Source organism: Oppia nitens, unplaced genomic scaffold, assembly GCF_028296485.1.
Source record: "Oppia nitens isolate AA-2021 unplaced genomic scaffold, nextdenovo-longstitch-racon4-pilon3 scaffold2_pilon_pilon_pilon, whole genome shotgun sequence".
In the NCBI taxonomy this organism is placed as follows: Eukaryota; Metazoa; Arthropoda; class Arachnida; order Sarcoptiformes; family Oppiidae; genus Oppia; species Oppia nitens.
In genome coordinates, this window is record NW_026533210.1 from 2,702,356 (window position 1) to 2,723,792 (window position 21,437).

Below are 21,437 nucleotides of genomic sequence, written 5' to 3' on the forward strand. Positions count from 1 at the left end.
TTAGCAATAAATCTACAACAAAAAAAAATACATTTGAATTTTGATTGATTATTATCATAATGAATGCGTCAACACTTAAACATAAATGTCTAACAACTCTGATAAGTATAACAACAAAAATGTTTAAAAACTATTTCTATACATTCATTGATAAGATATTATCTCATTAGATGAGTAGCGATTCTTATGAAAAAAAATAAAAAGCAAAAAAAAGTTTTATATATTAATAAAAAAGTTTGTTTGAAACCTTTTTAACGTAATATAAATTTTGTACTTTTATTTATAATCTATTATTTTTAAAATAAAAATTCATCAGAATTTCTAATATACGGTATGTATAGTATAGTATATTAAAATATTTATTGTAAATTTAAAAACAAACTGATTTCATTAGAATTTTTCGATAAAATGGTAAAATCAAATTGTGATTTATTATTATTATTATATTATTTAATATTTTTTAGACAAGTACCGTAATTCATATTACTGTATATATGTATAGTAGCAAAAATATTACATATACAATATATTATAATACTTTAAAATATAAGTCAAATTTTTAGTTGAGAGAGAGAGGGAGAGAGAGAGTAAAGATTGATATATTTTCACAAGAAATTATATAAACAAAAAAATATATACTGTATATAAAGTTTATTTTTTATTAAATGTTAAATTAATTATCCATAAATTTATATTTAAAAAAATATATATTATGCATTTTATCAAATTTAATATTTAAATATGTGTTATTCTAGTCAACAACAAAAATAAATGTAGTGCATTAAAAAATTAGTTGGAAAAAATCCTAACATTTTATTTTGTAAACTTATTTTAAAAATTACGTAGAATTTCAATTGCATTTTTTTAAAAAAATAAATTATTTGTTAGATATATTTATAAATATATACAGCATATACTGTAATATTTGTTATTATTATAATATTATAAAATAAGATTTTCCAAATATTAATAATAATATTATAAAAATTCTGTTATTTTTTTGTGTGATATTTATTAAATAAAAACTTTTTATTAGAATATATATTAAATACAATGGGGTCACCAAAAGTTCAAAAGTACAAACTATTTGCTAACCCACACAACTAATACTGTAACATATATACTGTATATATATAAAGAATATTTTGCCATAAATTTTCTAACAATAATATATATTATTTCCTTTTTTGTCTTTTACCTAAATGTCAATGAATTTGTAATCTAAATCTCTTTTTTCATCTCAATATTATCATTTACAGTATGAAAAATACACCTAACATTTGTGCAACTTATAAGTATCAATATATCAGTATTATTATTATTGTTATTATTATTATTATGCTTTTATGCTTATTATAATAATATTTGTTTGTTTGTTTGCAGAAATATATATACTGTACTGTAATTTTTATACTCTAGTATACAGTCATTATATACATTATCATTATATAGTCTATACAGTTATTTACAGTATATAATGAATTATTATATCAATGAAATATATATGAATATTAATTACTTATTTAATGATAAATACTTCATTCAAAGTAATATTAATACATAGAAAAGTATTGTGAAATATAAAAAAATTTCAAAACAAAATTCATTAATTAATTAATATATTAATTTTGATACATAAAAACACTATTAAAATACAAATTTAAAAGTATCATTTGATACCAGTATTATAAAACACCTTAAAATAAATTTATCTTTTATATATATATTTATATAAAATATATTAAAATAGAAATAAATTCTATGGTACAAAAAAAAGATTTACATTTAATTAATTGAAACAAAAAGGTTAGCTATTTTTAAATCAAATAGTAATGGATAAAAAAAATATTTTTAGCTAAAATTACAAAATTTAAAACCGCTTAGACACCGAAAATAGCAAATAATATTAAAAATAAACATCATATATATATTTTTTTTTTTAAAAAGTGTGCGTCTAATGACAAAAAATAATAATAAAATAAATATTATTATTAATATACAAACATATACCGTATATTTACAGTAGTATTTAATATAAAAAGCATTAGTATTTATTTTTAAAAAACAATAATAATAATAAATAATAATAATAATAATAATATCATTATATCATATAGTTTGTTATATTTAGCTTATTTGTGCTCTTAATGAACATATCGTGTAAATCCCTGTCCCTGTGATCATTATTATTAGTATTATTAAATAAAAGTATGTTTTTTTTGTTTGTTTGTTTTTACTTTGTTTTGAAGGTTTATCATATAGTACTCAACTCTAGGTATATAAATATATATATATTTAATCACAAATGATAAGTAAAAGTACTTTCTATATACTAAATATATATATTATTTGGCTGTCCCTTCAAACACATAATGTTTAATCCGATTTAAGGACACTTTTGTCTAATGAGCGATAAATACTGTTTGTATATAACAACTATATTGTGCAATATATTTCATTGAAATTCAATGTACTGTATTTATACAGTATTTATAATACAGTAGATTATTATATTTAAAAACCAGCTTATTGTTTGTGTCTATTTGCTATTTTTATAATAATTATAATAACTTCTAATATTTTCAGGGATTGCATACATTTAAATAATATTATAGAATTATAAATTTAATTTTAAAACTTTATTTATTTAATTTTTTTGTGTTTGCAATTTGCAGCGCATATACTGCGGTATATACTGTATATATAGAAATAATTATAAATAAATTAATCACGATTTATATGGAAAAATTAACTATAATTGCATATTGCTATTGCAACAACAAAAAAAAAGATTTGCATTAAATTATTATAATTAATACTAATTATGTAGCATTGCATACAATAGACCAAAATCAAATCAATATAAAGTAAAGTATTATAATAAACATATATATATATATATATATATAAATAGTTTATCACAATTGCTATTGCATTTGCTATTATACCAATCAAATCAATCAAAAAAAATAAAAATATTTTTATTTTAAAAATCAGTGAATACCATAAACTTTTTTTTTGTTTTGTTTCAAACAATAGTTATGTAACCAACAAAAAAAATCAAATAAAAACTAAACAAAAACTAAACAAATAAAAAAAATAATGATTACCTCTTTGGGTGCCTTAACGGCGAGAAAATCATCAAATATTTTGCGAGACTTTTGGCTGAGTTTGCTTTGTCGACACTTCTTGAACTCTTCACACGCCATCCAGAACTCGATGTTCTCTTCGCTGAACTCACGCGACAGGAATGCACGGAATAATGCACTTCCATCTGAACCCAGACATCAATAGATGGATTGATGGATAGATAGATAGATAAATAGATAGATAGAGATGATAGAGTAAGAGGTGCCAAAATGGTGCCAAAAAACCAACGGTGCATAATAATCGACACACATATTATAGGGATAATATGTAACAGAGGAAAAAATAAGATAAATTTTTTGTTAGTGAGAGATACTATTAATCATCTATTTTTTTGAGATAAAAAATCATTTTTATTTCTAGTGGATGGGAGGGTATGGGAAAATAATGCAATGATGATCTCAATAATATTTTTTTTGTAGACTATTTTATTTGGGGCAACAATCTATTGTGCCATTTGTATTATTTTTGTGTGTGTATGGTTATGGATATTATAATCTAATTATTTGTTATATAATAGATATATCTATCTATTTATTTATTTATTTTTAAAAAAGTAACCCTAAATAGTGTATTATATACATTGTGTTTGAAATATATTGATATATTGTAAGAATGAATGAATGAAAGAGAGAGAGAGAGAGAGAGAGAGAGAGAGAGAGAGAGAGAGAGAGAGAGAGAGAGAGCACAGATCGGAAGAGATCGTTTGACATTTAAAAAGGAAACCCAATTTTATGGCTGCGCTATGAGCTTATGGATTGGTTAAAGCGCTTATCATAACACAAACAGTGGTTTGCATCTGCACTTACATCTACTGCTCATGAGGTCGATGAAAGAGTTGGCCCATTTGTCCAATTCATCTTTTGACGGCCGAACCGATGATTCAATAGATGAATCTGTATGTCGTCTCCGAAGAAATCTTAATCTTTGTTTCATATCTTCTAATGCACTGTAAATATATTTGAATAATAATTTTTTTTTAAAAAATTAATTAAATAAAATTTTTTTATTTCTTAGTTAATTGTTATTAAAATCAATTTGTTAGCAAAACAATTATTATAAATTTTGATAACCACATAAACTTTTATTTTTTTATTATTATTAATGTTTTTAAAAAATTGTTCAAATTGATGATAATATGAAATTAATAATAATGTTTACCTTACAACATTATTTTATCACTAAATATATATATATATTAACATTTTGTGCATTACTTGCACAAATTATTAATACATTATCTAAAGTATATATATACATTACTAACCTATAAATAGACCTTTTAATTGATATACAGTATAAAGTCAACTTGGACATTTGGCTTATCAAATATAATTGCAACTAATAATAATAACCCGGTAATAGTAAATAGAGGATATATTTTGATATCAATAATGATTTGGTAGCAATTATATTGATTGTCTACTACAGTATAACTGATTGAACATTATTAATGATTAGACATTATATTTATATAAATAAGCAAACATGCAATGCATAGAAAAAAATAGATACAACATTTCAAATAATTAATAATAATAATGTTAACATATAACTATAATAATAATAATAATAATCTTTTAGATATATTTTGGGTATCGGTTTGTATCAATTAAATGAGATGTCCAAAACATAAATATATAAATAATTTTTTTTGATTGCCAATCAAAAAACAAAATGTTCAATTAATTAGCAATTGATATAATTAATTTTGACTTTTACAATAGACAGTATAATACTAAAGCAAATAAAATGCTAAATTTGTATGTCTAAAAATATTTAAAAATTGTATTAATTTATAAATATTTTTGCAAATCATAGAATAGCTAAACATTATTATAAAACATTATTAATAATATATTTTTTTATAAATATATTCACAAAAATTTACAAATACCAAATGATTATGCATTTTAATTGCATAGATATTAATAAACAAAAATTTTAGCAAATAATTATATGACATCAATTGGTTGAATTAATAGCTAATTTGTTTGCAATAATTTATTTTTATAATTAAATAAATATATTAATATTAAAAATAACTAATTTTTATAAAAATCATTTTCTTACGCGTTTACTAAAAGTGAAACGCGTAAGCAATTGAAGAAAACAAAACAAAAAATTGTTGCCAAACAAGTTTTGCAATAATTATGATAATTAAACTAATAATTACCAATACATTAATTGCAAATATATTTAAATTAAATTTTTAAATAAAAAAAACTAATACATACCTGCATAACATAATTGAGTTAACAATTGGCATTAGAAATTCATTGATCAATGATGTAAACATTGGATTTTTCAAAACGTGTGCACAATATTATTATATATAGTTTAAAAACCAAAATATAATTGTTTTAATTGCAAATTTATAGCAATTATATATGAAATAATTAACTATTCAAATTAGATAGTTAAATTATTTTTTAATTATTACTATTAATAATATAATCAAAAAATAATAATTTCAAGCAGTTATATCAAATTGATGTGTTTGGTAAGTAATGCAAGTGTCGTATATGAACTTTGCATTTATTGCAAGAGTCTCTGTGTGTACTGTATGTGTGTGTGTTTAGTAGAGCACAGGGATGTGTGAAAAACAGTGAGAGATTGTGTGAGTACGCGAGTGCACGACTGTAAAGAGCAAAGAGTCAACCGATTCCAGTGTAACGTACGCTTAGGCTTATAATAATAATAGCTATAAGAGAGGAGAGAGAGAGAGAGAGAGAGAGAGAGAGATTGCTAGGAGAAGCATTGCGTTAGTATTTCCCGATTCGTGATAACTGTGCCACAGATAGTCTAAAAATAGCAACACAGCTCCTATATTAGTGCACACGTATATACTTAGACTCTATGACATCATCGCACACACACACACACACACACACACACACACACACACACACACACACACATACATACATACAATATATCACAGCTGCTTCTGAGTATTTAATTTAGATCACACATAATCGCACACACAATAGGCACTTACATCATAGTATAGTAGTTTGCATCCAGGTTAAGTAATAAAATGTAATATTAATTTATCTTATGTAAAGTTTAATTTTTTAGTCATACTTTTTTATAGAATTATTTTTTTAGTATTAATAGAATATTCTCTCTCTCTCTCTCTCTCTCTCTCTCTCTCTCTTATTGTGAGAATTTTTAGTCTATTGTCGTATAAAGTTGTCTATTGATAATCACATATATCACATGTCGCTATCAATTGACAATACTTTTTTACATATGTATAGATATTATGTAAGATTATATATATTATATTTTACGCCTACTTTATTAAAGAAAAAAATGCATTAATTCTGTATTTTATAGTATTATATGTAGTATTGTATAAAATATCTAATATTATATTTTCCATTTGCATATCAAATCAATACAAATTTTTTTCAATTATTTATTTATGCAAACTATTTTGTTTGTTTTTTTCTCTCACTTTTATATGGTTATATATATTTAGCACAAAATTGAAAGCTATTTTATTTTGTCCAAACAATGGGACACCTTTTCTGACATTACATTTAACAAAACCCTGACATTTACTAAACACAAAAGTAATATATTAAATATTAAATAATTATTTATTTTTAAAAAATAAATTAATACAGTATATACAATACATTTCTATTTCTATGCTTTTTAAATGCTAATAGTATTAATATATTTTTTTTGGGAGCTCAAAAGTTAAAATTAACTTATATTAGTGTTGTTGCTATTGTGGGCTGTATTGTATATAAAATTTAATTTAGGCATAATATTTACTTAACTATTGCTGATATAATCAAATATATATATATATAAATCTAGTATTATTAGTAAAAGGCATTTTTTTGCTGGTGATATTTATCAAACTAAAAATAGCATTTTTATATTAATAGAAATTTATGTAAATTTTAGTTTATTTTTTAAATTCTTTTATAGAAAAGATATTGAATGTTTAGAAAGTGCATTAATATATATATATAAATACAATAAATATAAATTATATATATATATATATATATATATATATATCTAAAGTATACACTAAATTTAAACATAATATAAATATCAGATGAAAAATAAATAAAAATTGATTTTTAAAAATATCACACATAAAGAAATGTCATTATTGTTATGCTTTTAAAAACTTACAATTTATATAATATACTAACTGTATATCATATAAATAAAATAAAATATCAAAAAATATGTACAATCTTTTTTTTTATCAGATTATATATTTATTATAAGTCGACAAGTTATTTATCAATTTTTGAAAAATAGATCTTTTTTATTGTTAAATAAAATTTTTATTTTCTTGATAATTATATATACTGTATATTTATTTGATATCTATTACACATCAATGTTATATACTTGTATATAATATATAATTGAATAAAAAATTTAATATATCTATAATATATTTTTTACTTATATGAACAAAAATCTTTATATATATATATATCTGGAATCTTATTTTTTTTCTATACACACACAAAAAATTCATCTAAATCATATAATTTGAATAATGCAAATAGTAAATCAAATATTGATATAACAGGCACTGTAAATATCAATTGGTTTGCATTATGGTTATGATTAATAATAGTAATACAATCAAACATTTAATTTAGTTCTGGGATTTTCTATATATATATATATATACAAAATAATATCTATTATACTATATATATATATAAACATTTATATATATAGATTTTTTTAGTTTGAAAATACACAGAATATTCTGTGTTATTTATATAATAATAATAGTGACATCCAATGCTTGAACTCATAGACAACTATATTTTTACTGCATATTATTAACTGCACATTAATATTAAAATATAAAACCAAAGTAATGGCTTTATGTAAATAATAATTATAATTTGATTGCTGTTAATAAGCCTTTCTGTCAAATGTGTGCCAAAATAAATATCTGATCCGTTGGTAGCGTATGTTAATAAATACAGTAATGCAAAGTGCAATGTATTTAGATTTATAAAAAATTTTGTTTGAAATAAAATTACAATTTAAATATAGAAATTTAAAACTATAACATTTATTATTATTATAATTATAACAAAATACTTTTAAAAAGAGAGGCTTTAAATTTTATTTATTATTTTAAATAAATAAATTTATAATCATTTAGTTTATTATTTCTATGCTCATCGTTAATACTTTATGAAAGCTAAATACTTTAATTATTATAATTATAATTACTTTTATTTAGATAGTTAAGTATTATCCATAAATATCCAGATGTTTTTGAATTTATCATTAAATTATAGAAAAATAATGCTTAGAGAGAGAAAAAAGAGGGTTAGTGAGTGTGTGAGTGAGTGTGTGTGAGTGAGTGAGTGAGTGAGAGAGAGAGAGAGAGAGAGAGAGAGAGATCATATAATTGTTGTAATATATTTGGCATTTGACATATCGGCAAAAAACGGCTTATAAACCATATGTTGTATCACTTAAGATATATTAAAAGCCATAAACTCCTTTAATATCCAGTATATAACACTAATTTTTTGCGATGTAAAGCAAAAATAAATACCAAAAATAAAATCTCTCTTCAATTAAGTGGTGATGTCTTTCCGCATCGTTATGCCATTGAATAGGTCTTTAACCTCTTTTTTATATATATAAATAAATAATATTTTACTCACTCACTCACTCACTCACTCACTCACTCACAAACACACACATAATATATATAACAGATATCTTACACAACCATATGTTCATACAATTAGAGTACAGTATAGTACCACTCATTGTAAAACAGTTGACATGAAAAAAGCTAACCATTTTTTTGGTATATACAGTATATATATGTGTGTATATAATATATATGTATTTTATTATCAATTTTGTTTCGGATAAACTTAGTTTTAATGGTATAAAAAATATATTTTGTTGAACAAAATAAAGAAGTTTTATATTTAGAAAGTTTTTTCTTAGCAGAAAAAAATATTGAGTTAAAAAAAGCACTTTAACTGATTGATCGCAAAAAATCAATTTAATTAAAATGATTAGTCTCTCTCTCACTCTCACTCTCACTCTCTCTCTCTCTCTCTCTCTCTCTCTCTCTCTCTATCTATCTATCTATCTATCTATCTCTCTCTCTCTCTCTCTCTCTCTCTCTCTCTCTCTCTCTCACTCACTCACTCACTCACTCACTCACTCACTCACTCACACACACACTCACTCACTCATTGATTCATTCATTCAGTTTCTAACTATCAATCTATCAATCTTACATTTACTACTCACCCACTCATCAATTAATTTAACTACAATTAACAGATTTTTTCAACATTACTATTACAGTGCAATTACTGCAATATATATATAATTATACCATATATTCTTGCAGTTTATGTATAAAATTCTGTAAATATCTATTAATATAATAAATTATATTAATATAAATTATAACTTGTATTAAAGTAGTAGTAGTAGTAGTAGTAGTAGTAGTTTGATAGCAATGAATTATTAGGTCACATATATATTATTATATATAAGCTATTAGCTGATCATTTCCGATAGTTATAGATTATTAAATCAGAATATATATATATATATATATCAAATTAAGGTTTTAATGCACAAAAAAACTATTGAATACAACTTTGAGAGAGACATTCATTGAATTTTTTTCCATAATATGACATCACCACACATATAGCACTTGTATATAAAAATAGGTCTCTCGAAGCTATTTTTAGACACAACATATATACATTGTATTGTACTGTATTGTACAGTATATATACTGGTAGAAAGTTTTATTTATAAATTATATTATAGTATCGTATAGTATAATATTATACGATAACCTAAAAACATATGAAATGACCTAAAGAGAGACAAATTTGACACTTGAATGACACATAACCTAGAGTTTAATGTAAACTTATTGATCGACTAATATGATAATTTAGTCAATGCTGAAAATGTATTTTTATTAATAGTTTTTTTTTCTCATATAATCTAATTTGATATTAAAATGTATAGTTTTATGTGTGTGTGTGTGTATGTGTTAGTGATATTTATTTAATTTAAATGTCATTTCACCAATTTTTTTAAATGACTATTTACACTATTTGCACATTTACTTTACACACTATTTATTGCTATCCATAATGTAAATGTCACACACATTACACAGTGTGTGTGACATTAGTGAAAAACACGTAAAAACATTTAATGATATAGAAATGTATTCAATTAATTACACATTTTATGATTAGTTAATTTTAATTATAGACGCTATAGAAGCATATAGAATATATAAAGTAAATATTTATTATTATTATTATTATTATTATTAATTTATTAATATTTTGCTGTTTATATATTTTAACATTACTACAGTAGTACTGTATAATAGTAAATAATAATTATTTTTTACAGAATAATAAAATTCTAGTATATAAAATTTTAGTAAATTATTTTAAATATATTAATTTTGATATTTTATCAAATCTTTTAAAAATTTACATTTCATTTACTATTTCATTGAATTACTTTTATTAATTATTTTTATGTATTATGTAATGCACGTGTAATTAAACTTCAATTAAATAATACACTGTATAATGAATATAAAAATAGCTATTTATTTTTACATTTACTAATTTTAGATAAATAATTTAGATTTAATAAGTTACTGTATGTAAAATTAATATGTTATCTCTCTAATTAAATTAAAATGATATTTATATACAATATATCACAATTGGCATTTAATAAAAATATAATACAGTATTATAAATAATATATTTATATTGATATATAATAATATATATAGACTATAAATATATCAAATAAATGTCAAGTATTAGTAGTATATCATGGATACGATACAATCAGTGCCATCCATAAGTATCACTTGGTTTAATGTCATATATCTTAACCAATCAACTTATACTATATAGTATAGTCTATACCCGTATATATATATTAATAATATTTTTATCAAAGCTTTAATTAAATATACTGTTCATACATACATAAGGGTTATATTAATAATATTTATAGTTAGAAATATTAATTTGATTGGCATTTTAGCATCAAATCATCAATAAAAAAATAATGAACAATATTTCAATGGATATTATCATTAATACAGGAAATAAATAGTCAGATATTACTGTATATATTGTATATTATAGTACACTACTTCTTCTGTTTTATTTTATTTTGACTATTATTAATATATGCATCTTATAAATGCCTAATGAAAAAGGTAGACATATATATATATATATATATATATATATATATATATAATATATAATATAATATATATATATAGTAATGGACAAAATAATCAGTATATATATGAGAAATGTTTTAATAGTTTTTTGTTTGTTTGTCGATAGAAATAAAAGCTAAGATAAATGAATCAATCGACATATATATACTGTATTTTAATAATAAAGTGCAATATATTGATATATATATATATATATATATTTATAATATACACACATATTAGTGATATGAATAAATATAAAGTCATTAATCACTTACGGCGCCTGTTTCCGGCCTCTTTTCTGGTGCTCCTTTCCATCACCGGAGCGCTGAATATAATAAAAAAAATAAATAATAATAATAATGGTTAATAATGGTTAGATATACATAAAAAACAATACATTCATTAAATGCTTGAAATATAAGATTACAATTAAGTTAGGATTAAATAGGATATAGAAAATGAGTTTTAATTGATTTTTGTATTTTATTTATTTTTTTGTCAGTATTATTATTATTATTGTGATTGTCATTATTTGTAATTGTTATGCAATTTTTTAGCAAAATAATTAAAGTGATAATTAAAACTTTATTTAAATGGTTTATTATATAACTCAATGATGTATATATATGTATGTATGTATGTATACTATCATACAATATAATACATAACAAAATAATAATAAAAATGTCACTATTTTTCTTTTTTTAGCAAATATACTCAAAATGCATATTTTGTTTGTTTGTTTTATTTTTTCAATAAAAAAAATTTTAACTCATATTTCCTGACCTTTATATTCCATAATGAAATATAGATGAATATCATAGTATGATAACATACAAAATATAAGTTATATTATTATATACTGTATTTAAAAAAAATCAGTGAATCGTTTTATATTTAACCAGCTTATTATGAGTTAGTTTACTAAATATAATAAAAATTTAAATATTTATAGTAATATTTTTAATAGTAATAGTTATAAATAATATAAAATAAAATAAAATAAAGTAAAAACTCTTTTTTGTATAAAATTAAATTTCAATATTTCTTAAAATAAAATATTTATTTCGCTTGTAATACACGATTCTATAAATAGTCGGTAGAGTCAATAATTTGATACTAAAAATATATTTATATATATATATTTATGAATAAAATACAATATTACGCTCTACTACTCTTTTTTTGTTTTATATATGAGTTATTAAAAATATTTTTATATTATATTGAAACGGAACTCGTTTTATTTGATTTGTGTGTTTTTTAATTATTGAAATACATATTAAATTAATAACATTAACACATATTATAAGACTATATCTCGGTATACTAGTAGTAAACTATGGGATTGTAAACAATATAAGATATTAGAGAATTATTTATTTTTTAGTAATTTCTAAATGTAAAAATAAATAAAGTTAACAAACTATCAAAATCTAAGAAAACTTATCCGAGTACTTAAAAAATTATAATAATCAATAATAATAATATAAAAAACTAAAAAATAATTTATACAGTATAAGATTTAATACTATAAATCAAGTATTAATAGATAGTAGATAGGTCATTTATCAAAGTGTTATTATAATATCTCTATAACTTATGTGTCTAATATATGCCATAATATGTGCCATTTCAATGATACATTAATACAAAAAAAAAATTTTAGTAAATACACATTAATAATCACATATTGCTAATGAAAATTACTGTTTTTTAATGATAATACTATATATGTATATAACTGAATATAAACTGTAATATTCAATGATAATAGTCACTGATAGTAATCGTTATTCAATATATAATATTATTAAAGATATAATATAAATAATAAATTAATTTGTTTGAAACAATTATATTGTTTATTATTAGTAATATATATAAATAATAAACAATCAAAAATTAATATTAATATTATTATTATTGTTATAATTTGTGTTATTTATAGGCGCTGGTAAAGGCCGTTATATTACAAATTAATATACAAAATGATTGTAAACTATAATAAGTTTAATATAATTAGTTCATAAGTATTGTTATATACTCTCTAATACAGTACTATAAGAGTACTTTAATATATTTAGCACCAAATTACTGTATAATAAATAATAATAATATCTTAAATTGAGTGATACATTCATAGATAATATAATTTAACAGAATATTCTTTTATATTATATTTAATATATATTGTATATAAAATTTCTGATGCATATAAATTAATAGTAATATTAATAGTAACAACAGATTATAATTAGATAATAATAATATTTCTAGTAATTTATATGAATGACTAACTCATGTATTACAGTATTTTCTTATATTATGATAAAACATTTTTAGTTAACTAATTAGCCTAAATATTGTGTAATAAATACTATTAGTAAATGTTAAAATACTAGATTGTTATTAGTTATTAAATTAATTTTCTTATTTCCAAAACAAACAGAATATAGACTATATATAATAAAAAACAAAATATTTTCTATTAAAAGTTAATAATTACTTATAGATTTAAGTAGTTTTCTAAGTTATTTATTTTTGTTAATGTAAATAAAGTACTTTTGTTATATAAAATAATTTAGAAATTTTTTTTACTGATTCAGTTAATTCTATTATATTTTATAACTGTTATAAATTTTAATAAAAATTTTATACTCAACAAAACTGATGTAAATTTATAAATAAATATTTATATATTATTTATTTATTTAATAAAATATATAAATTATACTATACTGTATATATGTATGTATAATTTATATATTCTAACATTTACAGTATATATATTTATAGTATAATTTATATACCTAAATAGTAAAGTATTGCTTGTATTACATTCAAAACAACTGAATTTGATGTAATTTATCTTTTGTTAAATCATAATATATGACGTATAAATATATATGTGTTTCTATAAGCTAAACAATTTATATTAGTTTATAGTATTGAATAAAAAAAAGTAAATTAAATATGATATAATACTGTATACAGTATAACAAACAAATGCGAGAGAAAGAGAGAAAGAGAGAGAGTGAGAGAGAGAGAGAGAGAGAGAGAGAGAGAGAGAGAGAGAGAGAGAGAGAGAGATCAAATAAGTTTTACTGTTTATTATAATATATAAAAAACTATGCAATAGTAAAAAATTTTGTTATAGTGTTATATTCAAGTTCTGCAAAAATAAAATAAGATTTGTTTTTTGAGATTTAATAGTATTTCAATAACAATAATAAAATCAAAAATAATAATATTATTTTTAAAAATAAAAAAATACAACTAAACAAAAAAATCACTTACGGTTGGCTTCTCGCTGAGGAACAGGGCATAAGAGGGCACATCCTTAGAGCAGCCGGCGCTGTGCGTCCGTCGCAATAGTTTGGCTATTTTGCCGGTACTGACAAACGCCATACTGCCCTTTCGTCGACGTGATGTTGATGACGATCCCGAACCGCTACCAACCGGTTCAGCCGCCGATGTCGGCTCAGTTGTATCGGGTGTTGTCGTCTGGGGCTTACGTGACGTAAATTTTTTTGGTGAAACACTTCGTCTATTTTTCAATTGTTCGCTCTTTTTTTAAATAAAAAAAAATCAAATGTATAAATATTTATAAAAATTTACTAAAATATAAATACAAGTTTTAAATATCACAAAAAGTTGTATACATATAAATATATACAGAAAAATCGTATATAATATATATACTGTATATAAATATAGAGTACATAAAAATATTTATTTATTTACTCTTAATTTAAAAATAAAAAATCTTTTTATGAACCCATCAAGTTTTTCATGGTTATAATAAAATATTTGAAATAATATATATAAATATATATATATATATATATAGAAATCATAAAAAAGTTAATACAACAACAAATAGATTCAATTGAAATCCTACTCATTCAACAAATAAATTAAATTTTGTGATATAGTTATTGTTAGTGAATTGGCGAACGATTTTTATATAAATTGACTGAAAAACACTGTCTCTAATCTTATATACATTACATAGTATACAATATATATATATATATTATTTTGTATATAAATAGATATATATATAAACAATTTATATATATATATACTGTAAGTAGTATTATACACTAAAAGAAACATACATTATATATATATATATAAGATTTAGTGAGAAATAAACTTTAAAAAATATGACTTTTGATATTTACCAACAAAAAAATTGAAATATAAAATTGAAAAAATTGTATAAATTTTTATTTAGAACTGTTGTTTTCTTATTATATTCAATATTTTTTTATATTTAAAATTGTGTGACACATACACACAAAAAATTGCTAATACATTGACATAGTTGTGACAATTGTTGGCTGTAATACATTATCGCAAAACCATTTTTTTGTTTTCTTTATTTGAAATACCGTTTTCCCAGAATATGACAACATTTTATTCAATTATTCTCCGTATTTCCCACTCATATATACCTATAATATATATATATATATATATATATATATATAACAATAAATAAATATATATATATATATATATTTATATACTTATCGGATAATGGCGTCTAATGCATAGTAAAATTTAGATCTTAGCGTAAATTTATTCATTCAATTATAAAATTCACAATAAACTGTCATTTATTTGAAGTATAGTGTGTAGGATATAATTAAATAAAACTCTTATCTATCGTTATTATTATTTATTTTAGTTTTATGTAATTATATTATTAATATTATTATAATATTAAATATTTGTCTTACATACTAAAATCAAATCTCGTATATATGTATATATTTTTTTTTTATCTCAAACTAATTATACAAAATCATGATAATCTAAATTTCAAGTAGTTATCACTTTCTAGTATTAATTTATACATAATTTATTATTAATGTTTTGATAACCGGATAAACTAATTACAAAAAATGTATTTATATTTTGTCCAAACCTTTGACTGTTGATGAATCCTATCTGAGCTAATACTAGTGCTGATCCTTCGCTGACCAATTGTATTACAAAATGATGGCTTAAGCGATGACTTACATTGGCTATCATTGGTCTCCTCAGCGCTCACTCCCGACGCACCGCTTTCATCGCTGTTGATACCGGTATGCAATAGTAGGCTATCAGCACTTAAAGTACATTTTCTGGCCAACTCTATGGCCAATCCGGTACCCGAACCGTACGATGAGGCAGAATGGTCTTCATTTCTAATAATAAGATTTTTTTTAAATAAAAATAATAATTTATTTATTTATTATAATACACAGTAATTATAATACAATATAGAAAGTTTTTTTAAAAAATTAATAGTAATTAGTTAGTTAATTAATAATTTAACATCTAAATCTTTTTCTAAAAAAAAATTAATGTCAATTTTAATTATTTTATTTTTTTTATTTCCTAAACATTCACACACACACACAAACACAAACACACACTCACTCACTCACTCACTCACTCACCCACTCACTCAGTGTAATTGTATTTTACCATTAACTATTAATTAAAACTTTAACTACTATTTTATAAGACATTAAATTTAGTCAACGTTTGTACATAAAAGAAAATAATGAAAGTCATATTACGTGTACTGGTATATCACTATTGTTTTTTATATATATAGATACCATTGATTGTAGTCAAAACTATCTATTATAGTTAGTTAATATTTATTTTTTTGTTGTTGTTATTGTTGTGTACACTAAGTTTTTAATAGATCTGTCACACACTATAAATAATTTTATATTATATTATTATTATGAATACATCCTTCAGGGACAGGCAATCAACTATATTAATATCGATAGCTTTTTTACAAGAGATAAACCATATATTGTATAATATAAGAGAGAGAGAGAGAGAGAGAGAGAGAGAGAGAGAGAGAGAGAGAGAGAGAGGGAGAGAGAGAGAGGGAGAGAGAGAGAGACAAAAGTTATACACAATTTTATTTTGCCGCTAACTTAAACATTATTATTATATTATAGTAAAATTAATGTTAAATAAAATTATAAATAATGGCATAGAATATGATAGACAAGAAAATTGATACTTGATTTTTTGAATAATGTTTTTTTTTGTCACACAATTTTATACAATTGTCAAACAAGACAAAATCTACAGTAAATAGAAAGTTATGTTTATAAATATTATTATATATATAAACAAAATTAATACATTAATAACTGTTTATCATAATGTACCGGATCTACTGTTTTGCTAAAAAATATGTTAGTAATAAAACAGTTACAATCAGAGATACAGAGCATTTGACATGCATCGGATCATATTAATGCTAAATATGTTAGGGTCAGTTTATGAATTTTTATTTTGAAGAAAATATATTGTAGAGATACAAAGTTAAAATTGCATTTTAAATGGCATTTTTATCATTATGCGATAAATTAGTTTCACTACCATAACAATATTTATTTTTAAAATAAAAAGTTCAACTTTATGATTGGATTTTGTCAAATGCTCTGTATAACTGGTTACAATCAGTTAATGTATTATATTTAAAATTATAATAACATTACAAGTAATAATTTATATTAATTTTTTAAAATATTTTTTTTAGTTAGATTTTAAAACATATACACTATATATAATGTATATAAATAGTAAAGTATATAAACAGTACATTATTTATACAGTATTTACTATAAATATTAGTGCTTAATGTATTGTATATTATAAAAACAATTTTAATGTAAATAAAAATTTTCACTAAAATTGTAAAATTATTATTAGTCTAATAGAAAAATATGTTATAAAAATATTAAAATTAATACTAAATATTATACTTATGTATCATTTAAAAATATATTTATCAGCAAAATATATATATATATTTAATATAAATCATTAGTTTTTTTGTAAACTAATTTTATAAATTAAATGTTTAAGCAATAAATTTCGGATTAAATATCATACAAACAAACTCAATGATTTCAAAATATGCAATAAACGTATTATTTAACTTTATTTTATTAACTAAGTAGTAGAGTATTTAATGAAAAAAATAGTAAAATTAATAAAAATGTCAAACTTTAAAAGTGATTATTATTATTATTATTATTAAAGTACTAACTAAACCCAATTATTAAATTAATCATTAGATAATATATTAATTATAATTATATAACATAATATATATCAATAGTAAATATTGTGATTTTTTAAAAAAATACAATAATTTAGATAATATTATAGAAAAGGCTTTAATAATAAATTGAAATAAATTAATGAATTTTAATTTAAATATGATTTTAATAATAATAGTAATAGTAATAATAATGTCATAATAATATATGAAATAAATTAAAATGCTTTTATATATTCATGTTTTATACTTAATTATTAATTGACTTTTTTATAATCAACAACTTTGTTGACAACTTTATAATTTTTATGACTATCTAAATGAAATTAATTTTTAAACTCAAACTTTAATTTTAAAAAAAACATTTAATTAATCATTTTCAAATGAAATGACATAAAAATTTATATTAATGTAATTTTATATACAGCATTTACTTTAGTTAAATGTATAAATTTTTATAAAATAAAAATGCTGCATTTAAAATTTATATATATAACGATTAATGTGAAAATTTATTATCAACTATTTATTTTTATGTATCAATTATTAATTTTGTTAAAAGAGCATAAAATATTTTACTATTAATAATTAATTTATATACTTTTGGATATAACACACTATTTCATTCAATTACTCACTCACTCACTCACTTACTCACTCACTCACAAACTACTACTACTACTACAATATACTATATCTTTATCAGTTAATATAAACTAAAACCTAATTCTAGTCATTAGTAAATTGTATTAAAACTTTTGTTGAAAGATATGCCATATATATAATATATATATCATTTATAGTATGTGTCAGCAATTAGTTTAATGTAATTAAAATAAGACTAAATGAAAGACAAACAAACAAACAAATAGATAGACAGCCAGAGAGAGAGAGAGAGAGAGAGAGAGAGAGAGAGAGAGAGAGAGAGAGAGATCATAATGAAGTGATATCATACATGCTATTACTACAGCTGGGACTCGGAGTACTCATTTCGGAAGGACTTCTGCCGCTATAACTCGAATCAATGGGCGATCGGCTGCCAGACTCTCGTCTATGAAGTTGCCTGAAGTGTCGCGGCTCTCCCGGCACTGTTAGCGAGTGTTTGCGCGGATAATTGACCGGACTTTTCATCTCATTGTCCTCATTGCTCGTATCTTTCTGGCCCTTCCATGTCTTTGATCTCCAGCCGACTTTTCTGGACGAACCGCTTCTCGATGAACAGCCGGTCATCATATCGGCCACTGTACTGTTCGAACCGATCGATTCGGACACACTGGCCGTCTCATTGATAATCGCCGGACTTCTACTACTACTTTGCGGTGACGGACTCTCCCGTTTCACTGATATCTCCTGTTTTTTTAGAAGGAATAGAAAAACTAATAATTATTTTATTGTTTAAATAGGTTTTTATTTTATTTTTTGATTTATTATACCGTTTTATTTTTATTGTTTAATATATCAATAAATATTTTATTATATAATATTTTTTAAATTCACTAATAAAAAAATACACCACAACATTATATAATAATTGATTAAAAACATATGAATTGCGATAAAGAAAAAAAAATGTTTTATAAATTGATTTTATAAGAAACAAAAAACTTATAATTTACTGGCTTATATATTTATATAAAATTTATATTACTTATAAATATATTTAACAATAAATATGTCAAATATGTTTTAAAATGTAATTTAAATCATTTTTATATATCAATATATATAAATTATATATTATATACGTATAAATCTATATACATACAGATATCTAGTAATACAAAAATATTAGTTTATTGCCTAAAAAAATATATATATATTAATGAAAAATTATTGTTTTATAGAGTATTATAGAAATGACAAACTAATAACATAAGACAATATAAAGCATTTTTTGAAAACCTTTAGTAAATTTTTATTTTGTTTAAAGATTTTATTTTTTTATATTTTTATATAATGGTATTATAAAATATTTTGTCATAAAAACGTGATAAGCGTTTGAATTTAATAAATGGTTTAAAAATAAAACAGTTTTATGAAGTTATGGTTTTTCAAAAAAAAATAATTTAAATTATTAATTAAAGTAATTTATTTGAGATTTTAAAAATACTATAATATACATTTTAATTAAAAAATAAGATAATAAATAATAAATTTTCAATAATATTTTATTAAATTATTAATAAAAAATAAAATAAAATAATCCAATTTAGTTATTTTAGATTAAACAAAATATAATAAAATTTATATGTATAAATTAATAAATTTATTAATATTTCTACTGTATATTAAACTAAAATAATTGAGTATTTAAAATTGTATATTTATTTAATAATAATTTTGAATTATTACTTATCTTAATTGCATTTAGTCATTTATATTAGATTAACATTTAAATAAATTTGATTAATTTGCAATAAAAATAATTAATAGTAATAGATATTCAAAATTAATAAAAAAAAATTTTAAAATATATTTACTTTAAAAAAAATCAATAAATTTATTTAATAAACATATAAAAACTTGACTATAATTATTACAACAAAAACAAATTTAAAACTATTCCTTATAAGTTTATATGTTTAAAACTTTTAACTATTAATAAATAAGTTTTTACTAAACAACATTAAATATTAAATATTAGTTATTTATTATATACATACAATATCTAGACAGTTAATTAATTATTAATTAAATATAATAGATTAGTCATAAATAAAATATAACAAAATGTTTAAAATATGCATATTTTATATATCAATATATAAAAATACTTTAAATATTTTGAATACTATATTTTTATTATTTGAATTTATACAATATAAACATATTTACGACAAAATATAGTAATGAGTTAACAATTTAATTGAACAATTCCTAATTCAGCAAGCAATTAAACAAAAATGTTATATTTTATAA

The 21,437-nt window shown here is 20.9% G+C and overlaps 2 protein-coding genes across 2 annotated transcripts in view; both read right to left on the bottom strand.

The window, feature by feature from the left end:
- Window positions 1-21,437, bottom strand: part of LOC128956278 (40S ribosomal protein S3-A-like) — a 195,722-nt gene that overhangs the window by 19,301 nt on the left and 154,984 nt on the right. The window lies entirely within an intron of this gene.
- The window catches only part of LOC128955595 (ras guanine nucleotide exchange factor R-like), a 39,005-nt gene that overhangs the window by 1,493 nt on the left and 16,075 nt on the right, over window positions 1-21,437 (bottom strand). Inside the window, exons 3-8 of the mRNA XM_054301268.1 lie at window positions 19,474-19,868; window positions 16,365-16,626; window positions 14,726-14,995; window positions 11,701-11,750; window positions 3,957-4,096; window positions 3,111-3,274 (exon numbers count right to left, since the gene is read on the bottom strand). Of these exons, the coding sequence (XP_054157243.1) occupies window positions 3,111-3,274; window positions 3,957-4,096; window positions 11,701-11,750; window positions 14,726-14,995; window positions 16,365-16,626; window positions 19,474-19,868 (1,281 nt within the window). The remainder of the gene's footprint in view (window positions 1-3,110; window positions 3,275-3,956; window positions 4,097-11,700; window positions 11,751-14,725; window positions 14,996-16,364; window positions 16,627-19,473; window positions 19,869-21,437) is intronic.